The sequence below is a fragment of the Lactuca serriola genome, chromosome 8 (assembly GCF_051521515.1).
Source record: "Lactuca serriola cultivar US96UC23 chromosome 8, Lser_US96UC23_V15, whole genome shotgun sequence".
Taxonomy (NCBI): Eukaryota; Viridiplantae; Streptophyta; class Magnoliopsida; order Asterales; family Asteraceae; genus Lactuca; species Lactuca serriola.
This window is the reverse complement of record NC_136415.1, coordinates 51,116,170-51,133,232: the sequence shown is the minus strand read 5'-3', so window position 1 is coordinate 51,133,232 and position 17,063 is coordinate 51,116,170. Positions and strand designations below refer to the sequence as shown.

Below are 17,063 nucleotides of genomic sequence, written 5' to 3'. Positions count from 1 at the left end.
AAAAAGGGGTGACCTTTGAGAAAGCCAACAAGCAGAAGGCCAATAAAGTAAGGCAAGAAACAGATGAAGTTCCATAGATGTAACAAAAGCCCTCTTGGAGGTTCCATTTGAACTTTATGTATTTTTTTTCTTCCTTCCTGTTGACAATCTTTGGATCTCAAGAAAACCCAACAAAAATTGGCCGGAATCTTGAAGATTATTTGTGTTCTAATGTGAATTCGAATATAAGTTTAGATGCATAAGTTTTTTCTCTTGTATTGGTAAATTTTTGAACTTTAACCAAGAATCGCCAGCGACATCTGACAGGTCTTGTAGTTGTCGGGTGCTAAATCTGTTTATTCTTACTTGGGGATGGAATGAAACAGAAAGAAATCGATTTCTCCTTCTTCGATCTACCACTATGTCTCCTTTTCTTTGGTCTGTTGTTAACAACAATGGACTCATCAACAACAACCAGATCTTTATCCTCTTGAATCTCTTCCATTCACCACATGTATCTTCTATTGTTTCTGGGTGAACCGATATTAGAAAATCGGCTGTTGCAGCGATGACGAGACCCATATAGGTCGGTGACATCCCCATAGACATCAAATCTGGTTTTTGATGTCTTGCCAGGGGAAGGCAAAAGGACAAGGAGATCTTGAAGGGAGAGAGGGCTTTTAGGTTTAGAAGGAAGAGTGTTCTTCTTCTCATCCTTTTGGAAGTGTTGACTTGAATGATGTGGCAAATAATGTATATGTGGCAAGGAAACCGGTTAAAACAGGTCTAGGAGACTAAATAGACAGGTTGCCCAGAAATTCGTTCCCTCATAAAGCGACAAAATAAATTAATTGGCTAACTGGGTAAACCCTAAAAACTTAATAGGGCATATATGTCATTTTCCCAAAATCATAAGGATATTTCATTTCTGTTTTTTTAAGAGTGGGTTATTTGTTTTTGGATGCATTACAGACGGAAAGAAAACAATAAATATACATTTACAAAGGAATAACCACAGATATTAAAAAAATTATTTTCTCTTTTTATTCCGTCGGAAATATTCCAACGGATATAATGAACAGTTTTTTTTTTCACGATGCAGAGGGTATTCCGTCGGTAATAGCCGACGGAGTAGTTCGGTTGGTATATATATCTCTTAGTATAAAAGCATTTTTGCTGATAATGTATGCCAAAAGAAACAAAGCATTCATGTTCAACAATTGGTTTATTTTTCTTCTCTATTTAAATTGCGATTTCCTTTGCCTATTCGATTTATGCACAACATAAATAAAAGATCTAAAATAAATTGAAGATTGTGTGTTACATTTCACAGCATAAATGTTCCTTAAAAGAGTATTTAGTTATTTATTAGTGTTTTTAACTAGGTTAAAACCCATGGAATCCATGGGGTTAATTTTAAATAGAATTAAAAATTCATTATGTACAAAATAATATATCATTAATTCAGAAAACTTAAGAATTGTAATATTATATTTTTAATAACTTTATGATTTGTAAGTATTTAATTACATAATTATTGATGAGATTAATAGAAATTATTGTTCAAAAGTTTTTTTTCAACCCAATTTTTGCAAAAAGCAAATCAATCAACCCAACTTGTGAAAAAAAAACTATTGATTATTTCAAATTGTAATACCAATCAAAGATTTGCAAAAATATATTGGTTTACAAAGATAAATGTTTTATCTACAAATTTATAAATGATTAATTAAAATTAAGATATACATTATAAAATAACATAGAAACTATAAAAATCCTAATTATTAATAATAAATTTGTAAAAAGTTATTTTTATCTGACATTGATATTTTGTTTGTAAGTTAATTATTGTTATTTTAATTAATATATAAAATTGTTTCTGTATCATAATATATTTGAAAACAATTTCTGAAAATTATAATAATGATAAAATACGTATGAAAACTTATACAATTACAATTCCACATCATGTTCAAAACTTGTACATTTTTATCATTTTTTCTGTTATCTAACACCAATATAATCCATGTTTTATACGAATCAATAAACCAATAGAATTATCTTAATAAATATACTAATGCTATATTTTTAAATATATGTCGTAACAAAAACTTAACGATTATTTAATAAGTCTTAGAGAATTATTTGTTGAGATATATGTATAAACGTCAATTGAAAAGTCCGTTTAATTGTGATAGAAAATCACTTAAATTATTTATTATTTTGAATTAGTTAAAGCATTTAAAAAATGTAACTTATTATTAATATTATATTAAAAAAACATAATATAATATATTGTTTAACGATTAAATTATTTATTAAAATTAATAAGATTAGACGTTAAAATATAAAACCTAATTTCAATAAAATTTCTATAAACAAAATACCCAGTGAAAATAGAAATCATTTCATTTGAAATGCCTAAATATCTCTTCCCATTTAAAAAGGTATGAATCAATAGTCTTTTTTTTTCCCGTTGGCATCACCATCCTGAGGAGGATGTAAGGAATTCAATTACATTCTTCTCTTTCTATTACTACACCAAAATATCCTCATCGTATATACATTTACAATAAATGAAAAACATTTAAATATAAATACAGATTCAAAAAGAACTTAATTGTTAATGAATTCCATTCCATTTATGGGGTAGAAGGGCTAAAGCAGATTAATTAGCAACATGTGTTTACTTGTGAATTTAAATATTTTTAGCATGAAAGAAAATCCTGGGAACTGAATTCCATCGTTTTGGGATGGGAAGTTAATTAATTTTCAAATTGCAACCAAACATGGGACTGGAATGGAATTGAATTCTAATTCCAGCCAAATCTCGCAAACCAAAGGCCCCCCTAAACCATAAAGCTAAGAAACAACATATACGTGTAGTTCCATAAAACATGCAATGAAAAAAGTATTGCCTATATATGAAATGACATATATTGATATAAATATACAATTAAATTAATATAGTAATAGTAATAGTATGTCATCATCAGTTCCCCAGATTATATATAGGAGTATTGTGTCTTCCATGGTATCTTTGCTCCCCATGTTTTCTTTCTTCATCTCATCTTCTTGAGAAGATGATGTCATCATTTCATGGTGATATTTGGGTTTAGAATCTTTACGGTTCCTATTGTTATATACAAGACTATGGTATCTTGAATGATATCTATGATACTTATTTGATATTTTCAAGCCCTCTGAATGATGACAACCAGGCTTCTGTGACTGATTCAACTCAGTAGATGAACACCTCTCATGACTATAAGATTTCCACCTATCTTCAAATGATTTGCAATGAATTTTTTTAGGGATCTTTTAAGCCTCTGATGATTCTTCAGGCATTATGGATAGGTCTGTGGTGCATGTATCCTCACCAGTTCTTTCCTTTATGTTGTCTGAAGTTTTGATTGCTTCATCAGTTCCTCCTGAACATTGATGGATTTCATGATTTTTAGAATCTTGTTCGCAGGCTTACGTCTACTCCTTTCATTAGAACCCCAAAACACATACAAAAGAAAACTTTAATTAGAAAAAACTAAATTAAGGTTGACACAAAATCACAAATAGCATGAGGTTATTGATCTCACCTTTTAAGGGCATCTATATCAGTCTCCAAATAATTCCCTTCAAATGATTCATCTTCACTTGAACTACTAAAAGAAAGATGATTTGTTCTATCATCCCCACTAACATCTCCATGAGTAGATGCTTCTGGAATAAAACTCTCAAGATTACCTGACCCTTCTTTTACAGACTCACAACAATGTTCCTCTGGATCCACAATGGTGATCTGATACAATCATGTCATTATCAATGAAACAAGAGATGTATGTAATGTAGCTACTACAAAACCTCAGTCAACAAATAGGTAAGAAAATCCATACTTGTATAACTTCTGAATCACAATCTAGTTGACGCCTTATATCCATGGATGATTGACATTCAACAATGCTGTCTTCTACTTGAATTGTCCTTCCTTTCATCTGAAACAATAATTATGCAGTAAACAACCATGAATTTATAAGTAATGTGCATTGATCTAGGACTGGAACTGATGTCATTAGGGGAAAAGACATAAATGACCTTCTAATCCTCGTCATCAAAATAATGTCTGGTACACCTTCTCCAACTCCCCTACGGTAATTGTGTAGGCTGTGACACTGGACTCCTCCCACTTGACATTGGTCCTCTATGACGATATTCTTCCTGCCAATAACATGACATAATTTTCCTCCATTAGAGGTTATGAAACAACAATTACAAGAACCTCAACAACAACAAAACAAAACATCTTTCTAGGATATAAAAAGATAGACACTTTATTGAAGAATTATAAAAGTTAACACAAGAATAGAAGCCTTTAGCACTTGTTTGCAATAAAGCTTCCAACTATATTCGTTCAACCCAAAATTGAAATAGTCTGTTATATCAGCTCCAGGATGCTTCCAAGGCTTCTGCTCAAACACATCAATATTTTACATCCAGTATAAACACATCAATATTTTACATCTAGTATGGTCCTATAAGATACATAAATACAAACACTTTATTAAGAATAAATAAAAGAAATGTGAAAAGAATCTAGACATGGAGATAAAGATGCAAGAACAAAAACCTAGTTGCTAGAATGGATGTCGCCAATAAGCCCAACAACCTACTTCACTTCTCCCTGAAACAAAACAGACATATATCAAACATAATACACACTATCAGAAACATCTTATTAGAAAAATTAAAGAACAAACCTAATTAAGGAGATGTATGAGTATGGCTAACAGATTCAACTAAAAATCCCTAGGTTTAAGAGGCTTGTAAGGAGTTGAAGTGATACTGGTTGAGTATGGTTTAGGGTTTACGTTAGAGATTAGAATCTAACAAAATTGGGAAAACACAGTAGCCGCTATAACCATTTGATTGTGAAATTACTTTGTACCCCCATTAAAGAAATTAGGCGCCGAGAATTGTAATATGCATCAATAAACACAAATTAACGGAAACATAGAGGGAAAACATAGTAGATGCTATTACCAATGTATCACCACTTTCAAATAAGAATATATTTACATAAAAGTTATTCATATGAATCTTAAAATGATTGTATTAGGAAACAAAAACCAAAGAAAATATACCAGATCAACAATGATGTCTCAAGAACCGAAAACAAAAGAGATGAATCGACAATGGAATAATATTTAAATCATCACGTAGTTGTTAATAAACCTCAGGAAAACTTGAACCATTGTCCGACGGAGAAGAGATGGATTAAGATAAGGAGGTGTATCGTAATCCCTTAAAAGCAGCAATTGAGCCCTACATGTAGATGCAATTTTGGATACGATTTGGTTGTTGATTTCTTGAGAAGTAGAGGGAAATCAATTTAGGTATATCCCTGATTTTATGCATGCGAGAACTGTAAAATCAGAAACTACTTAAAATTGTTGAATGGGTAATCAATAGAAGGATTTGAATATCTTTTCTGAATTCGAAATAGAGTATGATTTTTTTTGCAGATCACAATCCTCTGAGCAGTGGCATTTTCGGAAATTCACTTACTAATTTGAGTGGGAAAAATCGATTGGGGAAGGCTAATAAATTGCCACGTGGCAATTTGATACTTATTTATTAGATTAGGGGATTTGATTACCTTTTTTAATTTAACTGTTACGGAATTTCCCTCTATATATATCTTGTGCATACGATCATGTTACACGCTGAAACTTATTCCTTCCGTTCCTATTATATTGTTTTAAAACGTGGAGCGAACTTCACTGAAGATAGTTTTCTTTGTCGCATTATTGCTTTCCATCTCTTGTACAGTTTTTCTCCCCCCCCCCCCCCCCCCCCCTTCTCTAATTTCTGAAACGTTGCAAATTCAATACTAACCAGATATGCTTTGCAGGTCTGCAGATGTCATGCGCTTTCCCTGAAAGAGAACACGTAGCCACCCCTCAATCTCTGTCTTAAAGCAATGGTGAAAACATGAGTGAACGTGTGGTTCCCATACGTTGTAATAAGGATAGCGATTGCAATTCCTTTTGTGTAATTGGCATAGGATCATGTAGTAACGGTGTTTGCTCCTGTCACAACTAAGAAATTTTATAATGGTTAATCCCTCAGTACATCCATATTACAATGTTGCAGTTTGTATGTTTTTTCTTATAAAAAATTGTCTTTTGATTTTGAAGATTCTTAAATAAGATACAACATGTTCTACAAGATCCAAATGGTTTTAAGAAGGCGATTCGGACAATAGAGGGTTCTCATGTATTTTAGTTTCATCATTGATATTAAGTTTATTTACGTATTTTAAAGTTCTAATCTTGAAACACATTCTAGAATATAGCCAATATAGAGGTGTATAATACACGCTTTTTCTAAGAGTCCATCTCAGAGTATAAAAAGTTGAAAATTTGTATAACCCGCCCGAATTAAACAGCACTATTACCTCAACTGATATTTTGATTTTCTTAATATTATTAGAGTGATTGAAGATATAGTCAATTCCTTTTCAGTTGACCCAGGATTGCCGGTATTGCGACCGAGTCACAGTTCAACCACCGGGTCGACCCATTTTTCAGAATTTCTATGCATTTTATATATACCGGCATTTATATATCAGATGTTAGATCTGTTAATTGATTCATCCACTACTGCTTCAGATCATAAACTCGAGCAAATCTAAATTAGTCTTCATCAGCTTCCAGTTCTGCTTTCTAGTAGTGTGTAAGTTGCATTTCCATATAGCGCTCTCTTATTTCTCTTTTATTTCTAGATCGTATCGTCACTCGTTTTTCTAAGCTCTAGCTTCATTAACTCCTTAATTTTGGTTTTCCTAAGCTTTTCATAATGATTTATCATCTTGACTCCAATTTCTACTTTCTAGATTATATAAATTAGGATACAAATTTTTTTCTAGATTTGAAGTGATATTTTTGCGCATTAAAGTTTTGTCATTTGTCCGATTTGATCACTAAACTTATTTTTTTCCGCAATAAACCATTAAACTCTTATTTGACCTATCAATTAAGTCATTTTACAAAAATTTAACAGGTTACCCGGTAACAAAATCTGATGTGGCATTAGTAATTAATTTATCTTTATTGTTTGGTACAGTCATGTGTGTGATGGGTATGGGAACCTTCCAGCTCATCTCCATCTCTATCTTCTTGCCTGAACATGTTACCCCTATCCCTTTGTTATCCTTTTGTCTTCCCAAGACAACTGTTCCTGTTTCTTCTTTCTTCCGACTGTGTTCATCGGAAATTCTCCCCACCAAAGAACCGGCACCAATCTCTTACTGTCTAACCTCCAAAATCCAAGTCTGCTACAGTAACTATTTACTCACAACTCCTCTCATTTTTTTTCGGATTTAACTAAATCCTAATCATTTCTGTGTTCCAAGCCTCCCACATTAAAGCAGTCTTCATGTTTTCAATCATCTTGTTCGAATGAACCTAGCTACACAACCCCAATAGGAATCTATGAGAATATTTGAACTTTTCACATCATGATGAGCAGAGGGTTGATTTAAGTGTGGAGAAATGCAAGAGCTTTTACAACTTCCATCGCGATTTTTAACTGAAGCTGTCAGTTCAACGGTGAGAAGCCACCTGAAGATGGTCGTTTGGTGTCTTTGAGCTTTGAAAGTCAGAAAACTTGAGTGAGACCTGGACATGGTGCGACGAAGACCTACCATGGCATGATACCGGTGCGTTGGTTTTTTTCTCTCCTGAAATTTCTTCTTTTGTTTACCCTTTTTGAGGAGGAAACAGAGAAGTATACATAAGTGGATTAAAATTAACAAGAATCCAAAAATGGATGAACCGATTATGATTATCAATTTTGTGTTATTGATGTAACCGTTGATGTTAAAGTTGTGGCTTCAGGTTACAAATTTCCAACAAGAAATATTTTAACGAAAAGAACATGAAGTGCAGAATCTATCGCTGTTTTGAGTACATGAACTCGAGGTGAAAAAGCCATTTCAGTAGTTGAATCCACATGGAGCACAAATATTTAAACCATTAAATATGGTTCGTGAAGAAGACTCGTGTTGAAAGTGAAGTTCTTTGGGCCACAAGATCCGGGAGTGCATAAATCTGGACACATAACTGTAATGGATTATTGATGTTAGATGGAGAAGAAGCGTTTCCAACCAACAATAGAGAACAATATCAACTTCTTGAATCCCATACATGATTGAATCGAATGAGGAGTTTAAATCCCCCTCCCCCCCAAAAAAACTCAATTGCGTGATTATCTTTTCTGATTCCTCAAAAAATTTCAGCATTGAATTCTAGTGAGACGAGTGAACTTCCTGTGGATTGAGTTACCGACGATGGAGATGGGAAGAGTTTGAGGCTTAGTTTACTAGCTTACAACCCGTGGAAACCACCGGAAAAATATTTATAAAATAAATAAATTATTAATAGCATTTATGATTTTACAAAGACTTTTTTTATTGATTCTTTAAAATGAATATTAATATTTGTTTAAATATCAAAAATTACGTCAAGTTTTGATTGAAATCTATCAAAATCCATTGGATATACGTTTGTTCGGATTTTTGTACCCTATTCAAATATGACAAAAAAAATTTAGTTAAGAAAATTTAAATTTAATAAAAAAATTAAGTTAGAATTCAAAATATAACTTATTAAAACGATATTATAAAAGTGTATTTTACCATCTCATCTATCTATCAAGATCATATCTAGTGATTTTACTATATTTGGGTTTATATCCGAGAATGATTGCCACAAACGAATAATACAGACTTTTAATGTGTAATCATCTTTCATATTATCCAATTCGTTTATGAAATTGATGTTCTAAGCATACATTGTCACTGTATTAAAAAAAGAACAAAACATAAATACATTAATGTTGATTCTACTTTATGTTTATTTGGAAAATGTTTTGCAAGACAACAAAATATTCTCAAACAAAACACACATATGTAGCTTAAGTAATTTTTTTTCTTGATTGAGAAATAGAGCAAAAGGGATAACATAGAAATGTTTTAAGTAAGAAGTACATACAGTTGGTAGACATATCCGACTGATGACAATGTTGGAGAACCTTTGCTCTTGTTTTCAGCAAAGGAAGAATGACAAATATTCATGTAAATTGATAGTTAAAACATTTTTAATCTTACATAGAAGTGAATTAAGATGAAAAGTGGGAAGTAAATAAACTCAAATGTAATTTAAATTTAAAAAAATAAAATACCAGAAGTCATCACTTCCTGATTTTCAGTGAGTTGATTGGAGTGAATAAATTGTTTTGTAACCACGAAATTTCATACAAATTTTAGGAAAATGAATTTGTTTATTTAATGAATAGGGACCATTTATGAAACTTATTAAAAGAAATAAGGAGGATGTACGTAAATTTAAGAATTAACAGGGAAAAGTAAACCATAATGAGTAATAAAGTTCCTTATTTATAGGATTATCTCTTCCTTATTTTAAAGGATTTTGACGGAGTTGATTATTATAGAGAAACTTTATTAGAGTGAAAATATGGTAAGTTTTAAAATCATATAAAATAGGATATTAGTTATAATGTCACATGTAATGTAATCGGCATATTAACGAAGGAGGGCAGATTAGGAATTTAACATTGAAGGAGGATTGTTTTTGAAAGCTACACGTGGAAGTTAGGATTGTTTTATTAGAATGGTAGATTAGAAATGGAAAAGATGAGGTGGAATAATTTTCCCTTTTGAAAAATAAATATTAAATGACATGTAATTGAAATGACCGGTAAATCTTTTAAAATCAGGAAAAATGGCTTAATTGATAGGTTTAGGTATAAACATTAAACATTTTTTTAAAGTAACAAAAAATATTAACATACTCTATAAAATGATGTTGAAAATTTAGGTATAAACATTAAACATTTTTTTAAAGTAAATTTTCGAAATAAATGCAAATGAAATATTAATAATTAGGCTGTTCAACGTATACTAATAAAAAAACTATTGACATATTCACATGGTGGACATAACATTGAATTTCTTTTATCCAAATATAATTTTATATGGTTGTGTTTGTCTTTGGGGTCGCTTGAATCCATATTATGTTTTTATCTTTAAAACCATAGTAAATACTAATATAAAATTATTATGCAAAAATGTTATCAAATTATAAAAGTTCAATTATTAAAATGGAGACATTATAAATTTATATGTGTAGCTATAAAAATAGTTTTAATCACTACACATTTTACATGACTCGAGTTCGTGACATGTAAATCCACATTTTATGCATTTTTCTATATGTATTACATATATATATATATATATATATATATATATATATATATATATATATATATATATATATATTGTCATATAACGTATAAAAAAATATTATAGATAGATAAAATACTTGCTATTTTATTAATTATATTTAGAAAAATATAAGAAATATATGTATATATAGCTAAATAAAAATTTATATTTAAGTAAAAGAGATTTACCATAATACATGACATAAACATGCTTAATGTTAATATCTTGAAATGTGTATTAAGTAGCTAACATATATAAATATTACTAAGGAAAGACACAACTAGAGCATTCATTCTCAATATATATAAAAATAATGTATCTACCATATATAGGGCGTGTTTGGCAAAAGTAGTTGTTAGCTGGAAGCGGGTAGCGGGTAGCTGGTAGCGTGTAGCTGGTAGCTGGTAGCTGGTAGCGGGAAGCTGTAGCTTTTATTTGTTATATGAATGTTTGGCAAAAGGAGCTGGAAGCTTTTGAAATATATAAAATTACATAAAAGGACAATTGATTAAAAATAAAAAAGTATATAAATATATTTTTAAGGGTAATTATGGAAATTGATTTCAAAAGCTCCGGAGCATTTTGTTAAAAGCTACATGAAGTAGCTTTTAGAATCGGAGCGTTTTGAGAAAACTAAAAGCTAAACGCTCGTACTTCCAAACGAAGCTTTTTGTTTAAACTAGAGTGTTTTGTCAAAAGCTAAAAGCTAGAAGCTCCCAAACGCTTCCAAAAGCTCCGTGTCAAACACGCCCATAAACTCTTAATAAAAAGTGAATTTAAATTTAAAGAAAATGAAAAACGTAAGAAAATGAAAAGTGGAAAAAAGAAAAGAAATCAAAAAATACTTAGAAAATTACATGTGTCAAATATAATAAGAAAATGACATTTGGCAAAATCATTTTCTTTAATTATGGAAGATTTGTAAACATTATGTATTTTTTAAAGTAATATTGTACATAAACAAAAATGATATAATCATTAATAAAGTAAGTAATTCAATATATACTAATAAAAAATATTAACATACTTTAAAAATGATGTTGAAAATTTAGGTGTAAACTTTAAACATTTTTTAAAGTAAACATTCGAAATAAATACAAACGAAATGATAATAATTAGGTAGTTCAATGTACTGTAACAAAAACAAAAAACTATTTGCATATTCACATGCTGGACATAACATTGAATTTCTTTTATCCAAACATAAATTTATATGTTTGCGTTTGTTTTAGAGTTGTTTGAATCCGTTTTATGTTTTTGTCTTTAAAACAATAATAAATACTAAAATAAAATTATGATGCAAAAATGTTATGAAATTTTGAAAGTTCATTGTTTCTATATGTATTAAATGTATAATATATATATATATATATATATATATATATATATATATATATATATATATATATATATCATATATAGTTATAATGCTAGCATTTTTTCTTGAATCTCATGCATTTGAAACCCCCTTTTTTAACTTCCTCAAACAACATTCATTTGAAACCCCTTTTTTAACTAATGCAACTCAAAAGTTTTATAACTTATATTACGTTTAATTAGCATTTGGTGAAAAGTTTACTATAAAAAGCTCAATCTTTTGGGAAGACATCCATACAAATCATATACAAATTTCAGAAAGAAAACAAACTTAAAGGTTTTTGTGTTAGGTTGAGGTCTTATAACCACTTTTGAGGATATGCTATTATATTAGAGCTTTCAGTTTGTAAGTTTGTTATACGAATTCGTTTTTATATTGTCTTCGTTTTTGGATTATTGTAATACAGTCGTTGTATGTTGTGGTTTAATCGTTAACATTTTAACCATATTTTATATAGGGTGATGTCGAAAATATTTAATTAAATGTTTTAAATATGTTTTTTTTGTTTTGTAATTGTGCCGTTTCAAAAAGGTAATTAATTAAAACTCATACATATGTTCTACTTTCCATCTCTCTCTCTCTCTCTCTCTCTCACTCACTCTCTCTCTCTCTCTCTCTCTCTCTCTCTATATATATATATATATATATATATATATATATATATATATATAGATGTCAAAATACTTCAACCAAAATTCATTTAAAATCTAATATTTCAAATGCTTTTTAATAATGATTGTAAAATTTTCAACATGTGTTACTTAATTGATTGACTAATAAAAATATTAATGTTTTGAAACTCCTAACTCTTAAATTTATATTATTTAATTTTTTAGTTAACTAAAATATTTTTCCTACATAAAGATAACATTTTTATGTTTGGTTACTCATATTTGTTTATGTAATTAGAAAACAATGTGTACATAGAATAACTACTTCAATTTCATATAGGAATCGATACCAATAGAGAGGTATGTTGTCTTTAACCGGTGGGAGGAGATCAACATACCTTTTTTAATTATATATATTAATGCTTAGTAATATCTATTTTATAATCCTATTCACCTTAATTTTTTAGGTACAAATTAAGGAAAAGTATTCTCGACGCACCAACAGAAAGTCAAACATACGTTTTACGAAATATGTAATTAAAATTAAATATCAGATTTACTAATCGACTTATTTTAAACTCTTGATGACATTTATGTATAATTATATATTTTGTATGACTTCATTCTTAATTTCAATGTTTTATATTTGAAAGTTCATGTATGAATCCTTGGATGTTTTGGTGTAATATAAATAGTGTAATACAAAGTTTATTAGTTCAATATTGTTTATTAATAGCTCATTTAAAACTACTTATTTCTTATTTTATCCAAAAAATATTATCGGACATAAGAAAAGTAGATTATATTAATGTTATACAAAAACTTATAATATAAATTTGGATATTATAAAAGTAAAAGTAAAGTTTATAAGGTATGGACTAATATTAGATAGTATCAAAATATAAATTGATAGATTGTTATGTTATTTGATAATTCGGTTAATGCACAAAACATGACTAAAAACGTAAATTTCAACATATTTCGATTTTTCCCATAATTGTTTTAACCACTTAAATGCATTCTTGCGCAAAGCGCGAGGTTACGCCTAGTATATATATATATATATATATATATATATATATATATATATATATATATATATATATATATATTCTTATTCTAATAAAAGAATAGTTTTATTCTCTTTTTGACATGTGTCATCATATTAGGCCTCATAATTAATGTATATTTTATTTTTCTTTTGCCATGTGTCACCTAATTTTGTCTCTTAATTAATGCATGTCACTTATCAACTTATTTATTTTCCATTTCAAATTTGAAATTTAAAATATATCTCTCTATATATATTAAGTTAATAATATTAGAATAAAAATTAAAATAAAATTAAAATAAAATTAATACAAATTAAAAAGTGATATAATTTTACATATTTATTTAAATCAATGATAATAATTTTATATAAGTAAAAAATTCTCTTAATTAATAATTTATTTAAAATAAGTGATTAATAATTTTGAGTTTTTATTATTAAAATTTAATTAATTTTGTAACCGTGGTTCCCACGGGTTATAAAGTAGTATATATATATATATATATATATATATATATATATATATATATATATATATATATATATATAGGTAAATATAAATTTATATTAAATTAAAAGACATTACCCAAAATACATGATTTTAAAAATGCTTAATGTTAATCATTTGAAATGTGTATTAAGTAATTACCATATATAAATATTTACTAAGGAAAGAAACAGTTAAAAAATTTATTCTCAAAGATTAGTAAAATTAATGTATCTACCATATATAAACTCTTACTAAAAAGAGTATTTTAAATTTTAAGAAAATAAAAAAATAAGATAATGACAAGTGAAAAAAGAAAATAAAAAATCTTAGATAATGCGTGTGTCAAATGTAATGAGAAAATAACGTTTGGCAAAATCATTTTCATTTATTATGATAAATTTTATTAAATATACCATTTTTCATTATTTAAAATTGATAAGACGATGAGTAGAAAGAAAAATCATAAGGATATTTCATTTCTGCTTTTTAAGGGTGGGTTATTTGTTTTTTTGATTCATTACAAACGGAAAGAAAACAATAAATAAACAATTACAATGGAATAACCATATATATTAAAAAACGTTATTTTCTCTTTTTATTCAGTCGGAAATATTCCAACGGATATACTGTTTAGTTTCTTTTTTTGTCACGATGCAGAGGGTATTCCGTCGGTAATAGCCCAATATTCAACTATCACACAATTGACAGTTCTATTCCCCTTTATTTAAATAATGTCGTTTAGCCAAAAAATTAATTCTTATTAATTTTTGACTAATATTAATTAAGCAATATGATTTCACTTTTAATATATTATTCATATAATATATTAATAAATCATAATTAATCATTTTTCTCCTTAATTCATCCTATCAGTTGCTATGGTGACAGCAACCCAAAAGGACAATGCTCGTAATCGGATCAAGTACATACCAAAATAGTTATGGGCTTAGACACCTAATCCAACAGTCTCCTACTTGGATAAGTCTAATAAGTACATTGAGTATGACTTCAGAACTTGATCAACAATTGTAGCTTTCAAAAGCCGTTGTCGAACTCTGATCATAACGGAAACATGTCCTTTAGATAAGGGATCATATACTCCTCCATTCTAGGTATCGTATGAACTGAGACATGGATTTTAATCATACTCTCTGTTCATGTGTTGTTTCCTGATTTTCGATTTATGACGACTAACAACGGGCTACAATTGAACACATCAACTTAGTCCCGGCTTGGCCAAGAGCTTAGGGTGCTATCACTAAATCATCGAGGGGCCCACAGATATCATTTTTATCCCACTTTGGTTAAAAGGAACGGATAAACATTGACTCGATGCTCGCTTGTACCTACTCATCAAATCACACACAACAATATGTTTTATAACACCAAGTTACTGGTGCGTTTACATATTATCAATGTGCAACCGACTTGTAGAATACAACTCACACAAATCGGTTTCAAGATTATAATATATTATCGTCTCACTAATCACCTGTGATAAAAACCATGAAGTGATTCAAGTGAGCGTGGGTTTAATCCAATGCTCAAATCTTATTCATAAGCACTCATAAACGTTACAACAAACTTTTGCTATGTTTAATACACTTTAGACAATCTACAAACCAATTCATGACAATCTTCTTTCATACTTACTCCCAAAGTATGAGTGACTGTGGAACGTTTGAATAATCTTATTATTCAAGAAGTCAAAACATGCAAAGTGAAACACAAGAATAATCGAATCCAATATGGCCCCAAATTTTTTGAGTATAAATAATACCCCTTTTATTTAGTCACCTTGTGGATTACACATTATTCATTGTATAATGTTTCGGATAATCAACTTATTACTTGAATTACAACAACAGTTGTCCCATGCACCAAGCATGTACACTATGTTTACCTATGGTCCATACTTTGTGAAATAGATTAATTGAACACATTTCCAATGATACGCATTTCACAACTCCCAATCCTTATCATTAGTGTAAGAATACCAAATTCTTCCCACTATTAGAATATGTTTGATTCTAACATTTTATGCAATGATCCTCTTATTGCACAAATGTCACCAAGACTTTGTCAATGAAATTACAAATTTCTCTATTGGAGATTGTTACAAGACAATTCCATAGATTTGAAGTCTGGCATTCAAAGTACATTCCTTTGAACATTCTTCTTGCCTAAATGTTTCTAATCTAGACATAAATTCTTAACGTCCAACTCCCAATATGGAAGCATTTCCATATTTGCCATATGACAACTTCTTATTAATAGAATCATATCTAATCATAATAATGCCAATATGGTCCATCCGTTACTATACTTCCAACTGCTCACAAGCGACCAATCCTTAGCGAACCTTAGATTATCGTTGACATTTGATCAATTATTTTAGTCAAACTGGTTCTAGTCCCTTTTCCCTCTTAATGCCTTAGGCATTTGGAAAATTTTAGAACGGTCGAATATTATAGCACATGCAATCGATCCTATACCCGAAGCGTATAAGACACGATTCATAATGAAAAACGTGATACTTTACCAGTTCCTTGCTATAATATTGTCATATATGGAATACTTTTAAGTTGAATATTTTCAACATAACATCCATATATGTCCTTTGACTAAATTCAATTAAAATTTCTCGATCTAAGCCTTTAGATTTGAAATGAAGAATAATATTCTTTCCCTTAATATTGCTAACTTGCAACACTTAAAATAATAATCATGCTCCCACTAACATGATGATTATATCTATACCAACATAACATTTATGCTCCCACTAGCTTTGACATGCATTTAGAAAACATTTAGACTTCTAGAAAGAAATACTTATTGACTTCCAAAGTTCATATTTCTAATACGATATGCTTCGATAAGCCTTTATCTAAGCTTCTCAACATCATACACCTTTCCTTAGATATCTTGTATGTGTGTCTACACAATTTCAGTACTTATAGCAATAAGTATTAAATGTTTAAATTAATTTCCAAATCTCACAATTCAAACTATGAAGAGGGATGTCGTAATCATAATCGAATTTAAGAATGTAATTCACACAATCACTATCTACTTAAAATATCTCTAGTGAAAGCGTTTCCTCACAATCATTTTCATGAAGGAGAGAAACCTTACGACACTTAGATTTTATGGTGTATGTGTTCCTATCCATGTGAATTTTGTCATAACCATATTCGTAGGACAATGTTTGTGACAAATCCAAACTCTTATGGACATAACTTGGTCATTCT

At 29.2% G+C, this 17,063-nt stretch overlaps 1 protein-coding gene and 2 long non-coding RNA genes across 5 annotated transcripts; 1 reads left to right on the top strand and 2 right to left on the bottom strand.

Annotated features, from left to right (window-relative positions):
- Positions 1 to 2,954: 2,954 nt before the first annotated feature.
- On the bottom strand, positions 2,955 to 3,930 carry LOC145071488 (uncharacterized). 2 transcript variants are annotated; one of them, XM_079018359.1, is made up of 3 exons: positions 3,870 to 3,930; positions 3,573 to 3,775; positions 2,955 to 3,468 (listed from the first exon to the last, which is right to left on the bottom strand). In XM_079018359.1, exons 1-3 carry the CDS (start codon positions 3,912 to 3,914, stop codon positions 3,372 to 3,374), a joined length of 345 nt encoding a protein of 114 aa, XP_078874485.1. In that variant the 5' UTR covers positions 3,915 to 3,930; the 3' UTR covers positions 2,955 to 3,371. The 2 variants fall into 2 exon arrangements, with proteins under 2 accessions (XP_078874485.1, XP_078874486.1); XM_079018360.1 differs by having other exon boundaries at positions 2,955 to 3,462.
- An 18-nt stretch (positions 3,931 to 3,948) lies between these two features.
- LOC145071487 (uncharacterized) lies at positions 3,949 to 5,464 on the bottom strand. Its single transcript, XR_013690506.1, has 4 exons — positions 5,206 to 5,464; positions 4,601 to 4,654; positions 4,069 to 4,191; positions 3,949 to 3,968 (listed from the first exon to the last, which is right to left on the bottom strand). It is a non-coding gene; the product is annotated as an uncharacterized LOC145071487 (long non-coding RNA).
- Positions 5,465 to 7,151: 1,687 nt separating this feature from the next.
- On the top strand, positions 7,152 to 8,435 carry LOC145071383 (uncharacterized). 2 transcript variants are annotated; one of them, XR_013690427.1, is made up of 2 exons: positions 7,152 to 7,693; positions 7,872 to 8,435. It is a non-coding gene; the product is annotated as an uncharacterized LOC145071383 (long non-coding RNA). The 2 variants fall into 2 exon arrangements; XR_013690428.1 differs by having other exon boundaries at positions 7,860 to 8,435.
- The last annotated feature ends 8,628 nt before the right edge of the window (positions 8,436 to 17,063 follow it).

What these genes read in the sequence shown, in the direction of transcription:
- LOC145071488 (XM_079018359.1), bottom strand. Translation starts at nt 3,914, where the DNA reads ATGGATATAAGGCGTCAACTAGATTGTGATTCAGAAGTTATACAA. An exon ending in GTGATTCAGAAGTTATACAA is followed by an intron (nt 3,776 to 3,869) that starts GTATGGATTTTC and finishes TGATTGTATCAG; the next exon opens with ATCACCATTGTGGATCCAGA. An exon ending in GATATAGATGCCCTTAAAAG is followed by an intron (nt 3,469 to 3,572) that starts GTGAGATCAATA and finishes TTCTAATGAAAG; the next exon opens with GAGTAGACGTAAGCCTGCGA.